The sequence below is a fragment of the Salvelinus sp. IW2-2015 genome, linkage group LG13, assembly GCF_002910315.2.
Source record: "Salvelinus sp. IW2-2015 linkage group LG13, ASM291031v2, whole genome shotgun sequence".
Taxonomy (NCBI): domain Eukaryota; kingdom Metazoa; phylum Chordata; class Actinopteri; order Salmoniformes; family Salmonidae; genus Salvelinus; species Salvelinus sp. IW2-2015.
Genome location: NC_036853.1, coordinates 19390939 through 19409335, shown reverse-complemented (window position 1 = coordinate 19409335; position 18397 = coordinate 19390939). Strand labels below are relative to the sequence as shown.

The 18397-nt window shown below is 42.3% G+C and overlaps 1 protein-coding gene and 2 long non-coding RNA genes across 6 annotated transcripts; 2 read left to right on the top strand and 1 right to left on the bottom strand.

Annotated features, from left to right (window-relative positions):
• The first annotated feature begins 422 nt into the window (after positions 1–422).
• LOC139028528 (uncharacterized) lies at positions 423–8506 on the top strand. Its single transcript, XR_011480782.1, has 3 exons — positions 423–955; positions 1239–1425; positions 6152–8506. It is a non-coding gene; the product is annotated as an uncharacterized lncRNA (long non-coding RNA).
• LOC111972249 (uncharacterized) lies at positions 4145–6210 on the bottom strand. 2 transcript variants are annotated; one of them, XR_002878407.2, is made up of 4 exons: positions 6121–6210; positions 5468–5528; positions 5330–5380; positions 4145–5180 (listed from the first exon to the last, which is right to left on the bottom strand). It is a non-coding gene; the product is annotated as an uncharacterized lncRNA (long non-coding RNA). The 2 variants fall into 2 exon arrangements; XR_002878404.2 differs by having other exon boundaries at positions 5468–6158.
• A 427-nt stretch (positions 8507–8933) lies between the features above and the next one.
• Positions 8934–17371, top strand: rabggta (Rab geranylgeranyltransferase subunit alpha). 3 transcript variants are annotated; one of them, XM_023999192.2, is made up of 17 exons: positions 8934–9048; positions 11454–11487; positions 11621–11731; positions 11911–12035; positions 12184–12371; positions 12590–12847; positions 13060–13143; positions 13226–13308; positions 13416–13511; positions 15028–15133; positions 15301–15352; positions 15493–15581; positions 15687–15775; positions 15864–15980; positions 16099–16212; positions 16335–16422; positions 16525–17371. In XM_023999192.2, the coding sequence occupies exons 2-17, from the start codon at positions 11485–11487 to the stop codon at positions 16671–16673; spliced, it is 1752 nt and encodes a 583-aa protein (XP_023854960.1). In that variant the 5' UTR covers positions 8934–9048; positions 11454–11484; the 3' UTR covers positions 16674–17371. The 3 variants fall into 3 exon arrangements, with proteins under 3 accessions (XP_023854960.1, XP_023854962.1, XP_023854961.1); XM_023999194.2 differs by lacking the exon at positions 8934–9048 and adding an exon at positions 10289–11240; XM_023999193.2 differs by lacking the exon at positions 8934–9048 and adding an exon at positions 10289–11255.
• The last annotated feature ends 1026 nt before the right edge of the window (positions 17372–18397 follow it).

Below are 18397 nucleotides of genomic sequence, written 5' to 3'. Positions count from 1 at the left end.
CCTGCTCCAGAGCAGGTTCACCTTCCAACAGGACAACGACCCTAAGCACACAGTCATGAAAACACAGGAGTCATTCCCGAAGAAGACTCAAGGCTGTAATCACTGCCAAAYGTTCTTCAACAAAGGTCTGAATACTTATGTAAATGTGATATTTTTATTTTCAATACATTTGCGAAAAAATCTTAAAACCTGTTTTTCCTTTGTCATTATGGGATATTGTGTGTAGTTTGATGGTGATWAAAAAAAACATGAATAGATTTTTAGAATAAGGCTGTAACGTYACAAAATGTGGAAAAAGTCAAGAAGTCTGAATACTTTCCGAATGCACTGTATATAATTTTCAAATTTTAAATAAGCATAAATCCTTTAAATGAAATAAAAACTCAATTACACTCCTGACTGACTACTCCCGCTGACAAAACTTTTATTGACGCRGATAACCGTTTTTCTCTGTCTCAGCTGGTGTTGCGTCATTTGGACTTCGGGGAATCTGCATGCAGCTATTTTCTTAGAAGGGGCTCTCAACTCCCACTTACAACTTTTACAGACGCTGATAACAGCTGACCGACATGTGACAGCACCATACCACCCCTCCTCAAATGGACAGGCTGAAAGGTTGGTGCAAACCACCATGACGCACTGAAGAGGATTGCAGCAGGGTACTGTCAGACATGCTTGGCCAGGTTCCTACTGTCCCAACTGTCCCTACTGTCCCAACTCAGCCACAGGGAAGAGCCCTGCATAGCTGCTGATGGGTCGTCGGCTGACAACTGCACTTGACTGCTTGCACCCTGATCTCCAAGAGGATATGCACCACAGACAAGAAGAGACAGGAATGAGGCACCAGAATACGTTCAGGCGGTTCCAACCATTGTTGTAGGATGAACCAGATGGATGCCTGCTGTGGTGGAGCAGGCCACAGGCCCGGTGTCATGCAGAGTCTCCGGACACATAAGTACATTTTAGTATTTAATTGTAACTTAAAAATTGAATACAGGAATGCACCAGGTGTCGGCTACCTGAGGCCTGAGGACATTGCTCGTCCATATATTAAAATATTCTTAATTACATTCCTTACTTAGATTTTTGTGTACTGGTTATATGTTGTGAAATTGTTAGATATTACTTGTTAGATATTGCTGCACTGTTGYAACTAGAAGCACAAGCATTTCGCTACACCCGCAATAACATCTGTTAAACATGTGTATGTGACCAATAACATTTGATTTGATGGTCAGGTTCACAGGCACCATGTTGACCAGCTTTGAGGGCGCACTTCTGTGGCAGGGACCGAAACGACACTGCCCGTCCCAGCCGACTCACAGCTTCCTCTCGGAAGCACCACTGAAATGACTACTGCTTCTMCCCTACCAGATTCACGAACTGCTGGAGCAGAGTCATGCTACTCTGGGAGGCCCTACGAAGGTTAGTAGCTCTACCAGTGTTTCTCAGCGATCCCACTGGGTCAGYGTTCACCCTAAGCATTTTGAGGACTAGGGTTGTCTAATCTGGGGGAAAGGAGTGTTATGTATAGAGTTACTTTCTGCCCAGCTACAAGCGGCTATGGGGGGGGGCATGGTTTTGGGGTCACAGTTGAGACTGTTCTGAAGTTCTTAGTAAAAACCAATAAACGTTAATCGGTCTTCAGCCATCCTTCCTACTTATTGAGAGATGTTATACCTCCTCTGTCTGTCTCTCTTTCTCTGAGCAGCCTCTCCACTGCCAAGCCTGCACTGCCTATAGTTGGCAGTGGTTATTATAAGAGTCAGTGACAGGGATGAAAACGAGGCTGCTCGACCAACAACTTGTGGTCTCGTAGTATCTTAGGATGCTTCTTAGATCATGGAATTTCTTTCCTTCTTAATGCGTTTGAGCCAATCAGTTGTGTTTTGACAAGGTAGAGGTGGTATACAGAAGATGGCCCTATTTGGTAAAAGACCAAGTCCATATTATGGCAAGAATAGCTCAAATAAGCAAATATAAATGACAGTCCATCATTACTTAAAGACATGAAGGTCAGTCAATCCAGAAAATGTRAAGAGCTTTGAAAGTTTCTTGAAGTGCAGTCGCAAAAACCATCAAGCGCTATGACTGTTGGTTAGAGCCTGTAAGTAAGCATTTCACTGTAAGGTGTTGTATTCGGCGCACATGACAAATAAACTTTGATTTGAAACTGGCTCTCATGAGGACCGCCACAGGAAAGGAAGACGCAGAGTTACCTCTGCTGCAGAGGAAACGTTCATTAGAGTTAACTGCACCCCAGATTGCAGCACAAATAAATGCTTCACAGAGTTCAAGTAACAGACCCATCTCAACATCAACTGTTCAGAGGAGACTGCGTGAATCAAGGCTTCATGGTCAAATTGCTGCAAAGAAACCACTACTAAAGGACACCAATAAGAAGAGACTTGCTTGGGCCAAGAAACACAAGCAATGGACATTAGACCGGTGGAAATCTGTAATTTGGTCTGATGAGTCCAAATTTGAGATTTTTGGTTCCAAACGCAGTGTCTTTGTGGGATGCAGAGTAGGGGAACGGATGATCTCTGCATGTGTGGTTCCCACCGTGAAGTATGAAGGAGGAGGTGTGATGGTGCTTTGCTGGTGACACTGTTAGTGATTTATTTAGAATTCAAGGCACACTTAACCAGCATGGCTACCATAGAATTCTACAACCTTAATATTAAAGAGTTTGAAAACCAATGGCTCAGAGGACGCTGGGCAGAATATTCTCTGTTGTCACTTTTATGAAATGGTGCCAATTTTGTACTATCACTAAGTATGACATTATTTATTTTACAGTTATAAGAAAGATGAAATCTTATAGTAAGTTGTTTATCATTTGATTGTTACTATATATATTTAAAAAAAAAAGCATTTACATAATTTCAATCCTTATTCCCCCACGTTTGTTGAATAGGAAAAATAGATAATTTTTCATAATATTGGTGTGTACCCCTCAGCAGTTTACAGCTACTTTTTTTTTAGCAGAGACCTTTCTAGAACTATGCAGCATTACTAGTTATTGTTTATAGCCCTCCCATGATAAATAATACATTTTGGGATTACATAGGTTACATTTTAGATTACATTTAACAGGTTTTAAGCATTGTTTTTTTGAACTGGCACTGGTCACCTTACATAGATATGAAAACGAAAATACACCTATTTCACTTTTGCATGTAGAATCACCACCACCGTTCTGCGCATGCTGCCACTGTTTTGATCGCCAAAGTTTGTTATATTTTTAGAACAAGCAGTGCACAGCCAGCTCATGGGTGCATCGGTGCCACAAGCACAGGGAAAACGCAACAAGCACAGATGCGACAAGTGAAAAAAAATATCTAACTGGGGATAGCTATCGGCATGCGAACTAGAAAGCTAGCTTCCGGTAACGTTAGCTAGCTTGCCGGTAGCTAATGTCCACTAGCTAGCATCTAGTCCTCATCCAGCAGGGGAAACATAAAACAAATTGMGCACAGAGGCATGTTTTTTTTGTCCTACCAGATCCGCGAGACGGTTCTAGCGTATCCAATAGTCCTTCGACTGTTTATGGATGTGGACAAAGATATAAATATTTTATGTGGTTGTCGGGTTTAGGTCCCAGGCTCCCAATGACTGTCATGATTATTTATTTACAAGTAAATTACAACTTGCTCTTTAGCGCCATCTGTTGAGTAGCCTACCTGATTGAGCCAAGTACCCCTGACTGCAGTGTGCAATTCGGGGCCAGGCTCAATGTGGGCGGGGTCAACCATTTTTTTGGTACATCTGAGCTTTGACAGTCACACTGAATACAAACACACACGTTTGTGCAACAAGATCGTAAGAAATATTATAAAAGTGGTACCAGCACATGAGTTGTAACAATTTTTGCTTCATGCTATATTTGAGACAAGCTACTGATATTGTTGCAGTGAAGAGACTTGTTATGTCATGTAGTGTTAAAATTGTGTTGATAAATGTTATAARTTTGTAATTATATTATTTCATTAAGCATATATATACAGMTACTACCTATCCTGATTTATAATGCTATTTACATTCCTCATGAGAGTGGAGACAGACTATACCATACAGACATACTGAATGTGCTTTGTACATTAAGTTATACCAGCTCCAGTAAAGAGATCAGAGACTCGGGTGACTTCTACGTCATCTTTACTAAACAACACAATTAACAATTGAAACAATTAACACAGCAGACAAAAATTATGTTTGACCACTCCTCAAAAATGGCTTCACTCCTGCTCCTCAAAAGAGGCAGTCAGTCATTTTCTTGTTGTCAACTGCCTCCACATAGAACTCTCTGTAACTGGAACGAGAACATGAATGGTTCCTTGAGGAGAATATTTTCATCTTCATCCAGGCCATCATACAACCGTAGTTCTTTAAGGGTTGTAATGCGGTCTTCCCTTTCCATCCCAATTACACTAGGGAGGGGAACAGTGCCTTTAAATGTTTGGCGTTCGCACCACCTTGCTGCCTCTAGGGTGTCCCTTAGAAGAACATATGCTTCCTTGAAGAAAAAGTAAGAATAAATATGCAGAGTAGTGTCTCATTGGGTGATCCAGGTCAAATTATCTTCTACATCATCCTGAAATATATTGGAGAGGGGCGGGGTTTATGTCTTTAAACATTGGTTTAAGAATATACCACTCATCATATGACACCTCCTACCTGTAGTGCGTTTTGTTTTCGCCACCTTTTTCGATCTTTCAACCTGTCTTCTTCAGACCTTAGTGAGTGAATGACATACATTACATACATTCAATATGAAAATATATTCAGGTCAGTCTGGCTACAGTGAAACAAGTGATTTTAAGGACACAAATGAAAAGTTTTTATAATGTTCAAGACTTACGGCATGGGAAAGTTGGCACCACCATCGCCTAGTCGCCACTAGTGATGAGAATTTCATAATTTATACATACCTCAGTGAAATCACACTGTGCTTCCATTGCAATGTACAGAGCGTACTGTAAGTTAAGAAAGAGTAGGTTGTTAAGTTTGATAGTTATGATAACAACAATAATGATAATAGTAAATATTAATAATACCACCCCCCCACCAGGAATATATTTCAAGATGTAGAAGACACATGTCACATCAGCATCCAGCTCTGCAGGAGTTTGATGTATGAATTGTGTATGTAGTGTAAAAACTGTAGGAAACAGGTCCTAAAAAGTGACAAAAATAATAAACAAGAAAAAGTATGAGCAATAACAAGTGTGCTTTGCTTGCTGCAAGCACAGAAATAATGATAACTTTTCATATGTTATAACAGAAAGTATGACTAATATAATATACTGAATAGCCAGCATCTTACCATCAAAACAAACACCCCACAGTTGTTTGAGAAACCTTGCTTTGGCAGGCCCTGTGGTGTGAACAAGGTACAATTTTCAATAAAGGAATGACAATCAAATGGTAGAGTTCAGTGGAATCATTTGAAGGAATATCTAACCTGATCATCATCCACACCAAAAGTCCTCCAAGGTCCAGGGGACAAGATCTGAGCAATGTTTCTGTCAACACAGTGTATGTGTAAGTAAAGAAAAACTAGAATTCAACAGCTTTTTATGCTCCAGCATGCACAAGAGTTTTGAAGAGCGCAGTCAGGGGCTTCTAGAGCAGGTCCAGAAGACCTGGGTGTTCATCTGAACTCCCCCAGGACAGTCATTTACTTTGTGCTGTGAAAGTCATTTGATAAAATATTTTTGGAACAGTAAAATGTACACAAATTAACCAKGCTTTTATGGACAATTTAAACATAATCCAATGAATGAATATATTATTCATTTTTCACCAAAAAAAGTCATGTTTTTTTACCAATCACAAGTGGAGTACCACCCCTAATGCCCTAATGGATGGGTCCCGACTACAATCAAATCAATATTTAATAATAAGGAGATATAACCCTGGCCTACAGACAAGACAAACATTTATTTTTGCGTATTTAGGAAAATTATTCACCTCATCTTCTATTAAACATAGAATTTACACCATGGGAATCTGGTATTCTACTTTACAGGTACAGTATATAAAGTATAATATATGTAAATTAGGCATAGTAATAATTAGACAATGGTGAATAACCATGACTGCATTTGTATTTACCTTCTTTATTTCTCTCTCCCCCATCACACAGGCAGACCTTCAACTTGTGCTGTTGGGGAAGGGCATTCTGGCAAAAACTTGGCAGGAAACACAATCCTGGGTGCGGAGGAGTTTGACACAACGAAGAGGACTGCCCAGTGTGTAAGCTGACAGACAGCTGTTGCTGGCAGACAGGCCACTGTGGTAGACACACCTGGCTGGTGGTGGAATAACTTGTTGGCAGTGACCTCAGCACAGGACAAGCAGGAAATTGCTCTTGCTGTGTCCCACATGCCTTCCTCCTTGTGCTTTCCTTGCACATACTGCACACAGACACAGTGGAGGAACACCTGAACCAGCTCCTTGAGCAGAGGGTATGGAGACACACCATGGTGCTCTTTACCAGAAGGAATTGGCTTGTGGACACGACATTAGAGCAGCACATTTCAAGTGAGGAAGGCATCCTTCAAAGACTTGTAGAAAACTGTGAGAACAGGTGGCATATCATAGACAACAGAAACAGGGAGAATGTGACTCAGGTCACMGACTGTTGCAAAATATAGAGAGGATGGTAGCACAGAGTGGTTGTTATCAAATTCACAATGATATGATTGTAAAGTTGCTGCAGAAGAGATAGGATGTGAAGAACTGAGGGATGCTGAGGCTAATGAAGATGAAGAAGAACAGAGCAACTGTGGGTGGTGAGTGTATATTGGGAATAGGTTTGGAATCTATGGGATGAATGTTTTCTGTGGGGGGTGGGCGTTAATCAATTAGTGAAATTCAATGCTCTATAAACAAATATTGTCATCTCTCCCCTTTGTCTGTCCATCTTTTTGTTTGCCTTATAGGAGGTAAACATGATGTGGAGGTGAGGGCTGTGCTTCTGGGTGCGAACTGTGTTGGGAGGAGCATGGCAGGGAACACCATCCTGGGCAAGGTGTTTGATACTGATAGACTGGCGCACAGTGTGAGACGACAGGGTGAAGTGGCTGGTAGACAGGTGGTCTTAGTTGATACGGCTGGCTGGAAGTGTGAGTTCACCACTGAATTTGATTCTGAGGACTCAGTGCGGAGTGTGGCCCTATGCTGCCCTGGACCCCATATGCTTCTCATTGTGATTCCTGTATTCTCCTCATTCACTGAATGGCGAATAAGACAGATACCTGCCTGACGTACCTGGGAGAAAAGGTTTGGAGTCATGCCATGGTGCTGTTAACRTGGGGAGACTGGCTGGGCAACACCACAATAGAGCAATACATATTCTCTATGGCATTAGTAAGTCTGATAGTGTGTGAGACCCTTTGGTCTCATCAAACACTATCACCATTTTCCACTCCAACACATCCCTACTATTGCTTCTTACCTTGGTCCTCTTTATGCTTCCTTTACTAGATGCTCCACTACTTTCTGTATCATGATCTCTCTTCTTCCTATGTCTTTCCACTACCGGCCATTCCAGTCCTTGACCCTCATCCTCCCGCTCCATGTCATCAGAACTGACACTTTGTTCGCATTCCAGCACAGCTGTTGCTTCACCAACTTTTCCTCAATTTCATCCACACTACTCTCTGCCATTTTCCATTCCCCAAACTATGGATAAACTCTACACGCTTCACCAATCAAGGAACCTCATGCGAACAACGTACACAACTCGACTCTTCTGCCCTGGAAGAGCCATTCTTCTTCTTCAGTGGGGTTTATCAGCGTTGGCATCCAACGTTATGGTGCATTACCGCCACCTACTGTACTGGAGTGTGGGCCAGAGACGGCGAGAAACAAAATCCTACCTGCCAGCTCCCGTTACTCTTAAAAAAGATAACAAAATATTTGAGACTATATCCAATGACGTTCTACTCAAAATACTCTTTAAACTACTTTCCTGTATCCCCTTCTCCTTCATACTAGATCTCAGTCTCTCTCGTTCCCTCTGATACAGCCCACACTGTAGCAATACATGCTCCACAGTCTGTTTCCTGGCAATACTCACACTTTTCTGTTGGATGATTTCCTATCACATGTAAGGTCTTATTCAACTGGCTGTATCCCACCCTTATTCTTGTAAAAATAGCCTCCTCTCTTCTGTCCCTTCCTGCTGTCCTCCCCTCCCCGACTTTCCTCTTTACTAGAAATAAATGCCTGCCCTTAGTATCTCTATTCCACTGCTCCTGCCATCTCTGCACCATTACTGTCCATATCAGGCTTTTTGCCTCTGTCTTGCCCATTGAAACTACGACATCAACATCCCCACTTCTATGTGCTTGTTTAGCCAGTACATCAACTGCCTGCCTTGTTCCCCTCCACCCCCATATGGGCTGGGACCTTAGTAAATCTTATCTGTTTACCCATCTGTCTAATCCTGCCATGTGGAAGACGCATTGTAAAAGTAGAGGCTTTTTGTATTAAAACGTGTCTAAGTGCAACATGCCTAGCTCTGCCCACTGGGGCGTGGCTTACGGAGTGGTCTTTTATATAAATGCTTGTCTCACAGTATTCCAACGGATTGAGTTATCTCGCAACACTTGCCTACAGTACATGTACATATCTACCTCAAATACTCCAGTATCCCTTCACATTGTACATTTGGTACTGGCGCTGACCCTGTATATAGCTTCCTCTCTTATTTCTTATTTCTCGTGTTCTACATTTTGTATTAGTTATACTATTTTATATTGAATCCTGCACTGTTGGGTAGGGCTTGCAAGTTAAACATTTCACTGAATTTGTGACAAGTAAAACTTGAAACTGAAACGTGTATGTCCGTCCACAAGAGGGGGCCATACATATCACAAACTCCATTGGTCGTGACGTCAATTTCCACGGGCCGGAAGTTCAAATTGTAGTTGTTCGCCTCACTGCCACTGGGTGACACAGGCACACATCAATATTTCGTCTGAAAACCAAAGTAAACGAATCCACACATTGCTACAACAGCAGTAGACTTTTGGAGTGAGTATATGTMGTGTTATTATGTTGGGATTTATGTTAGTAAATGTGTTTTTATCGAATCTACATGTGAATAAGCGGGTATACTCAACGGTGCGTCCGACAGCTTGGGGTCCTGTTTTGTTGATGGGCGATTGCCAAGTCGAAGCGCTAATCATGTATGTTTACAAATACTTTCGACTGGAGAGTCGATCTTCATGTATTCAGCAAACGGATTATTATTATGCTGTAGTCGARTTGACACAACTCAGTATTCCCCTCACTCGTTGTTTTGCTGCCATCAGAAGGTTGGTGCGGTTTTGGGCAAGCGTGTGTGATTACGGCCCGCAATTCGGGGCGTTCCTGCATGTGGGAATTCCTGCATCTGTATGAACGCCCCCCCTCTCGAGCATCCCATTGGTTTCTGCATGAACGCRTCCTCTTCTGTCCCTTCCTGCTGTCCTCCCCTCCCCGACTTTCCTCTTCACTAGGAATAAATGCCTGCCCTTGGTCACTCTATTCCACTGCTCCTGCCATCTCTCTGCAACTGCCTTGTTCCCCTCTACCCCCCACAAGCACGACATCTTCATGCTTGTGACAATTTGAATTTAGATGGAAAGCAAAATAAAAAGTATTATCAGAGTTTTTGCACCACTCTGATGTGTTCCGGAGTCCTTAACTAGCTAGCGGGAGTGACACCGTTTGACAGTGTCCTTCGCTCCCGCCTGACCTCACCGTTGTTAACAGAACTGCCGGAAAACAGGCGAGGCTGAAAGACACTGTCTACCGGTGTCGCCCCCGCRAGCTACTCAGGTTAGTGATGGGCATTCTGGCTCTTTTCAGTGAACCGGCTCTTTCGGCTCAGCTCACCAAAAAGTGAAATGTCAAACAGTTTGCGATAGTTTGACTATGATTGGTGTTAAAACAATTCTAATTAAATTATTAAATGAAATCATACTCTACCTTAACCACAATGTATTTAAAGATGATTTGGTTTGTTATGAAAAATAATGCTATTAATAGCTATTAAACATTTACATTTAAAGTATAACTTTTTAATGTATATAAACAAAGTGCATATAAATCTAACCATTCAAAACTAATACAATCTGAACAGCATAATAGAATATTGCACCATATCAAAGAAAAATAAATAACAATTTGCAAAACTGCAGCATCCCACAAATTGAAATAAATGTAAAAAAGAAGGATGCTATTACACATGTGCATTTAATGTGTAACTTTTTTAATGTACAGTATATAAACAAAGTGCACATAAATGTAACAATTCAAAACGAATACAATCTGAACTACATAATAATAGAATATTGCACCATATCGAAGAAAAATAATTAACAATGTGCAAAACTGCAGCATCCCACTTAAAACATTAAGCTGGTCCCTCTTTTCTCTCTCTTCTTTATTGCCATGTTATAAACAACAGCAAACAGCAATGCTGACCATATTTTGCTTTTATGAGAGATTTGCATTCAGAAATGCAAGCTGCCTCACTTTCGAAGGGCTGATGCGGTTTCTTCTCTCAGTAATTATTTGTCCCGTTTTCGAGAAGACCCTCTCAGAGGGAACGGATGTGGCCACTGCAGGGTCTCCCTGTCATGGCTTTAGTAAGTCGTGGGTAGACAGAGGCCTTGTTCTTCCACCAGCTAAGGATCTGTAGATCTTTGGAGGGGCTCCTCCAAATAGGATCGGACCTCCATTATGGCATCTGCTGAGGGATTCCTTCGTGCTGCATCCCCAGTTGCTCTCTCGTCAAACAGCATCCATTCGTTCTTTGAATGAGTTAATTATATTCATTTAAATCTTTTGATTATTCATATCTTAATTTTTTTAMACTTTTATAGTTTAGGCTCTTCTGATATGCGAGCCGGCTCCCAACGTTCACCTACAAGAGCCGGCTCTTAGAGCCGACTCGTTCGCGAACGACCCATCACTAACTCCGGTACACAGCATGCAGGGGCGACACCGTGTGTTAGCTTACTAGCTAGCTTTCTTTTTACGGGAGGCCTAGTACTAACTAGCTAGCGCATAACGTTAAGTGTCCTTCGCTCCCTCCTGCCGAACACCTGCCCTCGCTGTTGTTAACAGAACTGCGGGAAAACAACCGTCCTCAGCAGGCAGGGGCGAAGGACATTGTCTACCGTTGTCGCCCTCACCTCATCTGTAGTGTTTATCGGCGGTTGGCATCCAACGTTATGGTACCTACTGCACTGGTGCGCCCCCACCTCCCGTCTGTCCTAGCTTAAAAATTGACCAAAAGTAGTATAAAGAGGTGTTCTCGCAGATGCAGGCCGCAATTGCTTTGAGTGTGTACGCGCAGGCGCCTGACGGTTCCGTGTTTCATATACTTAATTCTTGATTTCACATACTTAATTCTTGATTCGCCATCTCAATCTGCTCTTTGGTTTTAGATTTGCACAGCCTATTCCCTGAACTGACACGATGGTGAGTGAAGAGTGATTATTTTTCTGCGTTCACACTGTGTTTAAGTTTGATTTAATTATTGTCATCTTTTAATCATTACTGGATATCAATGCAATGTGCTAATTGAGTGTATTCCTGTCTGTCTTTCTCACAGCATGGACGTGTAAAGCTGAAGTCCACAGCCCAGCAGGAGGAAGAGAAGAGAAAAGAGAGAGAGAAGAAACTCAAGATTTATGTGGCATCACGAGATGCCATCTTTACTAAGGTCTGTTTGACATAGACATATTCAGTCAAAATCAGAAGATAAACCAATAGGTTTAACTATGGCTATGGTTTAAGCCTGGTAATGCCCTGATTATGCAGTTGCTTGGATGGGATGACAGAGCTGTGCAGTAACTTTGAAGATCACATTTCATCACTTTCCTTTTCTCTTGCTGGTTTTAGAGGATGGAGGGTGTGTTGGATGATGAGGCCCTTCAGTTGACCCAGCAGCTGCTATCCTCCAATCCTGATTTTGCCACTCTCTGGAACTACAGGAGAGAGATCCTGTTGCACCTGGAGACTGTACGGTGAGGACACTACAACTCTTATAATGCATTTTTGCCCATGGTGGCACAGCTGAGTCTCTTGTAGCTATTATTATCTGAAAGTACCAATACTTGTTCATTATGTAAGTGCATCATACTCATACATGTCTTATCCTTTTCTCTGTATCAGTGAGGAGGATGACGTGCAGAAGATGTATGAGGCTGAGTTGTTGTTTCTGGAGTCGTGTCTGAAGGTGAACCCCAAGTCGTATGGCAGCTGGCACCACCGAGGCTGGGTTTCAGCCCGTCTGCCCAGACCTGACTGGGCCAGAGAACTGGGCCTGTGTGACCGCTGCCTCAGTCTGGACGACCGCAACTGTGAGTTAGAGGGTAGGAGGATGATAGTGAGGGAGGAGAGGAGTTGGGGAGGGACTACAGTTTTGAAGGAGGATGGGTGGAGAGGTGGATGAGAGGGAGCTTGATAGGGACAAGAGATAGAAATTAATGTGGCAGAGGATCAAAATATGTTTTGACATCCTGGTCTCTCCATTCATATATATATTTTTTCATATTCAATTTCCCCTCATCTTTCTCAGTTCACTGCTGGGACTATCGTCGGATGGTGGTGAAGATGTCTGGTGTGCCTGTGGACCAGGAGCTGCAGTTCACTGACCGTCTCATCGGCTCCAACTTCTCCAATTACTCCAGCTGGCACTACCGGAGCACCCTCCTTCCCCTACTCCACCCTGAGTCCCCCGACCCCCCCTCGCCCTGCCACCAGCCCTCCCACTCCTCCCCTCCACCCTCCCCTCAGACACACTCTCATCGCGTATGTGAGGAACAGCTGCTCAAAGGTATGGACAACACCATGGCCAGGCAGAGTTACAAACATATATAGATATATTGTCAGTGGAATACAGTTGTGTAATACTTTAAACAGGCAGACAGAGGGCACTGTCACTAGGAATACCATGGGTTGGATGGAAGGCAGAATATTGAGTTGATGTGTGCTGGTGGTCTTGTGTTATCATCATACATTACTAAACCCTTTTATTTTTATTTTCAGAGTATGAGCTCGTACAGAATGCCTTCTTCACTGACCCCAATGACCAGAGTGCCTGGTTCTACTACAGGTGGTTGCTAGGCAGAGGTGCGTGTATAATTTTGTATTTTCTATATAAATTGTCTTTATTATCTTCCAGCTGTGAGCTCTGTTTCTCTGCCTTTCTCAGCGGAGCGAGAGGAGATGATAAGCTGTGTGTTTGTCAGCCGTGYGGAGGAGAGAGTGGCTGTGGCCTTCTCCAGACCTGTCAACGTGAGTACTCCAATGTATACCCTCAAAGTAGACACCTTACTGTAATGTGTATGTCCTCTGCTTCTTCTACAGTTAAACTCCATTCCTCCCTGACTCTCTCCTTTCAGGCTTCATCTAGTGGTCTGATGCTGGTGTTGGATGGTCAGCCCCAGCGTGTGGAATGGAGGAGTGTCCATCCTCACTTCAGACACAGCCCTGTCTGGGTATCCTTTCCTTCATGGTCATGGGTAAAATGTGAATGATGGGGCAAAATGTTGATTTCTGCCAAAAGCCATACCCAACCATAATTATGTAGTCACTTTTGAGGACACAAGCTCAAGTACATAGTACAAATCATATGGCTTTTTTCCTATTTAACAAAAGTGGACCAGTAGGGTTTGAAATGACTGAAATGCTTACTAAATATAGTAACACTCAAATTATATTACAATCACATTTCTTATAACTAAAATAAATATGATAATACTTAGTGACAGTACAATATTGGCACAATTTCATTTAACTGATCACACAATTTTTCTAAACGTCCACCGAGCAGTGTAGACACCATTCAAATGTGTGCAGAATCGTTACAACGTCAGCTTTAAGCACAAAGTGATTTAGTCTGTCTTTGAGAAAGTGGTTTTTCTACAATTCTATGAAATTCTTTAGTGTTTTTTCATGTTGTGAGCTCTAAATCCAGCTGAGAACATCACAGTGAGATGAAACCACAATGGCTGCACTTGCTAGACTGTCACCGTTCATGTGCTGTCTCACTTGCTAGACTGTCACCGTTCATGTGCTGTCTCACTTGCTAGACTGTCACCGTTCATGTGCTGTCTCACTTGCTAGACTGTCACCGTTCATGTGCTGTCTCACTTGCTCAGAGGAAGAGAACATTTATTTGTCTGAATAGGCCAGAAAATGGGACGCATCACTCCCTATGCAAATGTGGGGTGTGCAAACTGACATTCAAGTCAGCTCCGCTGAGAGAGTGGAAACGGAGAGCAGACAGATGGGGCTTTTTGGCCCTATATGGGACCCTACAACGTTCACAAGCGCTTTGTACACACATGTCAGACGGAACCAGTCCAGAACAGCTCAAAGTCCCCAATAAGGGAGACTTTTAACATCTAAGAGGCTAAAGACATTACTCTGTTCTAGGCATGTGGTAATGCACTTTTCCTTTGTGCTGCTCAGTGCTCACTGTTGCTTTTTCATTCCTTTCTCATCCCTGTGTTGTAGTCTACAGTAGGTTTCATCATTCTTAACATGTCTCTTTTTGATAAGAGCTCTCCATATCTGTTACTGAAACACAGGTAGAGAAAGAAACCAATGAACCTTTACAGYCATAGAGAATTACTTTATCTCTGCAGTGCGTTGGGCCAGTAACCAAACGATGGCTAGTTCGAATACCCGAGCTGACAATGTGAAAAATCTGTCTTGTGCCCTTGACCAAGGCACTTAACTCTAATTTGCTCCACGGACACGCTACTACTATGGCTGACCCTGTAAAATAAAAAATGTCACTGCACCTATCCGGTGAATGTGACAATAAAACAAGTGTTATTATTTTATTTTTTTACACACTACCATACAATGATCTATGTTGAACCTGTCTTCGAGATGGGCAATGCTCAACAGGTATTTGCAACATATAACGTTATACATTTGATCACTTTAACAAACACAAGCATCCACACTTACTCTATTTGATTGTGGACCTTAACATGGTGTCAGATCTGTGAGCTTCCTCCTGGCACTATCAGTGACATCATTAATGAACACAACCTGACCGTGCACTGGACTGAGAAACACACTCACAGAGACTGTGCTCTGTACACAGGTGAAATAATGTTTATGTGATAATGCACCTTCTGTGTGACTGAGTACATGCTCTTGTCTTTTTTTGTGTTAACATGTCTGCGATGGGTATATAATGTTTAAGACTTCAGTCCRTGCTCTCTGCTGCCCTCTAGCCTCACCTCACAGTATTGCCTCCATCTTTCACAGGTCGGTCTGAGAGTTGGTGCAGGGATTCTGCCACTGACCAGGAGCTCTTCAGGTACTGTGTGTGTYCGTGCGTGRGTGRGTGCGTGCGTGGTGTGAATAGCAGAGCTTTAGAAGGCTCTCTGGTTGGCATATCAGACTTTCTGTTTACTGAATGGGAAAAAAATACCTCAGCATCTTTTTTGTCTCTGGTAGGAGTGAGCTGTCTGTGGAAAAGACCTCTGTGTTGCAGTCTGAACTACAGTCCTGCAACCAACTTCTGGAGCTGGAGCCTCAGAACAAGTGTAAGTACACACTTTGAGTAGTGTGTATGTTGGGGTTTGTTATTTATCTATCACTATTGGAAACATCACAAAATGTATGACAATTGTAATTTCTCACTTTCTCAGGGTGCTTGCTGACCATCGTTCTGCTTATGAGGGCACTAGATCCCCTAGGTTACGAGCGAGAGACCCTTTCTCACTTCCAGACTCTTAAAGTTAGTGCTTTACAGGGCTATTACATAGTGGTGTACACTAATACATAATAGATGTGTTTTCTATCACTGCTCTGTCTTTCTCACACAGGAGGTGGACTCCATGCGCTCTGCGTATTACGGTGACCTGTGCAGTAAGTTCATGATCGAGAACACCATTCTCAAGATGGAGTACGCTGAGGTCCGGGTCTTCAGTCTCTCTGACAAGGTTAGTGCTGTCTGTTCCTGTCTGTATCTGTCTATCCTTGTCCATCCAGAGTTTGACTCCACATTCTCTTCTTTGTGGCTGTAAGTCCACCTAATGTCTTTCAACTTCACCTCTACAGAACCTGACCATGTTATGTCACCTGGACCAGCTGCTATTGGTCACTCATATCAATCTATCATGCAATCAGCTGCTTAGGCTGCCTCCTCAGTTTGCCATGCTGCAGTGCCTCGAGGTATAGTARTTAAAAAAACATTTGATGTTATGCTCAAATTAATATTTATTAATGTGCTGTACTCTAGTTTTTGTATTTAATATTTTGATGTTTGTCTAACAATATGGCCTTCCATTTCCCAGGTATTGGAGGCTGATGACAACGCTATTGAGAATTTGGATGGACTGTACTATCTCCCCAAGTTGCAAGAAGTGTCCTTGAAGAACAACCGTATCCTTGCCTTTCTCTTTTGATCAGTTTCAATGTGGTAATACATTAATGTTTTCTAATACTGTTAGAGATGTTGTAATTTTCTTTGACCGTAATATGCAGAAATATCCAAACTCTCTGACCTTCAACTCCTGACTTCCTGCCCAAAGCTGACCTGCCTTGATCTCCGTGGCAACCCTGTCACCCAGATTGCCAACATTCAATCTGAGTTAACTGAGCTACTGCCCTCAGTCACTGACCTCCTGATCTGATTGGACAAACAGCAGGGCTCATTCTAAGTTTCCCTTAGACACAGATTTAGGATCAGCTTATCACCCCCAAACCATAACCATTCTAGGGGGGAAATGGAAAAACTGACATTAGATTAGTGTCTAGGGGCAACTTCCCCATATTCCCGGCGTACTACCATCAGCAGCATTTGTTTGTGTGTCCATGTTTGTGGGCATGCATGTATGTGAGAAGCAGAGGGGTGTTMAAGTGTTTTGTCTCCTTTCCACTATGTATTCCTCTTGTGTGGTGATATTGATTCACAGCGACCCTCCACTCATTTTAATGCCTGATAACATTGGACCTTCTATCAGAGACTTCACTAAGACATTCTCACAAACGTGTGTGTTTATGTGTATGTACAGTTTGTGCGTGTGTGCGCGCTCTATCTCATACAGTTCAAGACACCAAACTGCATGCCGATTCACTGATAGAGGGTAATATTACTAACTATGTGTATGAGTGAGCATGGTGAACATGTGGCTTTTAGTAAGCACTGAAACAGCATCTGTATGGTGGTTGCAGTAGGACATTGATCAGAAGAATATTGCAAAATGCTTATCTGTGGTTGTATTTTTGAAACAGTTGTGCAAAAAAGTTTATGAAATGAATCTATACTGTTAAACAACTGTAAATGACTATTCCACCAATAAAACAGCACATGCGGTGTCACTGCCTCCCAGAGAGTCTCCTGTGTGTTTCTGTGGTGTGCTGAGGGAGGTTCAGTCAGAACTCAGATTTTCCTTCTGTTGGGTGGCTCAACCGTAACCACACATTACTTGTCCCCCATGGTGGAATCTGGTTGGGGACTGTGGATCTGTCTCCGTTTGTTCGTACGTTAGTCACATGCGATATCTGACAGCACTGGCTCGATTTTGATGAAACTTGGGTGAATGATGCGTCTTGCCATAGTGTTCCGGTGTTTACAAAATTAGACTGATCGGCCCAAGGCAGGGGCTATAGTAATTAACTGAAAGTTGTTAGTCACATGCGATCTCCATTGGCCCAAGGGGGGGGGGGCGCTGCGTCATTTGTGGGTGAAGACATCTTCATGTTTGGCTTGTTATAAATTAGCTTGGTGGGTGTGTCTGTCTGTGGCACCAGAGTAGATTAACATGAATGGATTAACACAATTCTGTACATTGTATTAGTGGTGGAAAAAGTACCCAATTGTCACACTTGAATAAAAGTAAAGATACCTTAATAGAAAATGACTKAAGTAAAAGTGAGTCACCCAGTAAAATCCTACTTGAGTAAAAGTCTAAAAGTATTTGGTTTTAAATATACTTAAGTATCAAAAGTAAATGTAATTGCTAAAATATACTTAAGTATCAAAAGTAAAATAATAAATCATTTCAAATTCCTTATATTAAGAAAACCAGACGGTACCATTTTGTTTTTTTATTTACAGATAGCCAGGGGCACACCCCAACACTCAGACATCATTTATGAATGAAGCATGTGTTTAGCAAGTCTGCCAGATCAGAGGCAGTAGGGATGACCAGGGATGTTCTCTTGATATGTGTGTAAATTAGACCATTTTCCTTTCCTGCTAAGCATTCAAAATGTAACGAGTACTTTTGGGTGTCAGGGAAAATGTATGGAATAAAAGTGAATAATATTCTTTAGGAATGTAGTGAAGTAAAAGTTGTAAAAAATATAAATAGTAAAGTAAAGTACTGATACCCCAAAAACTACTTCAGTAGTA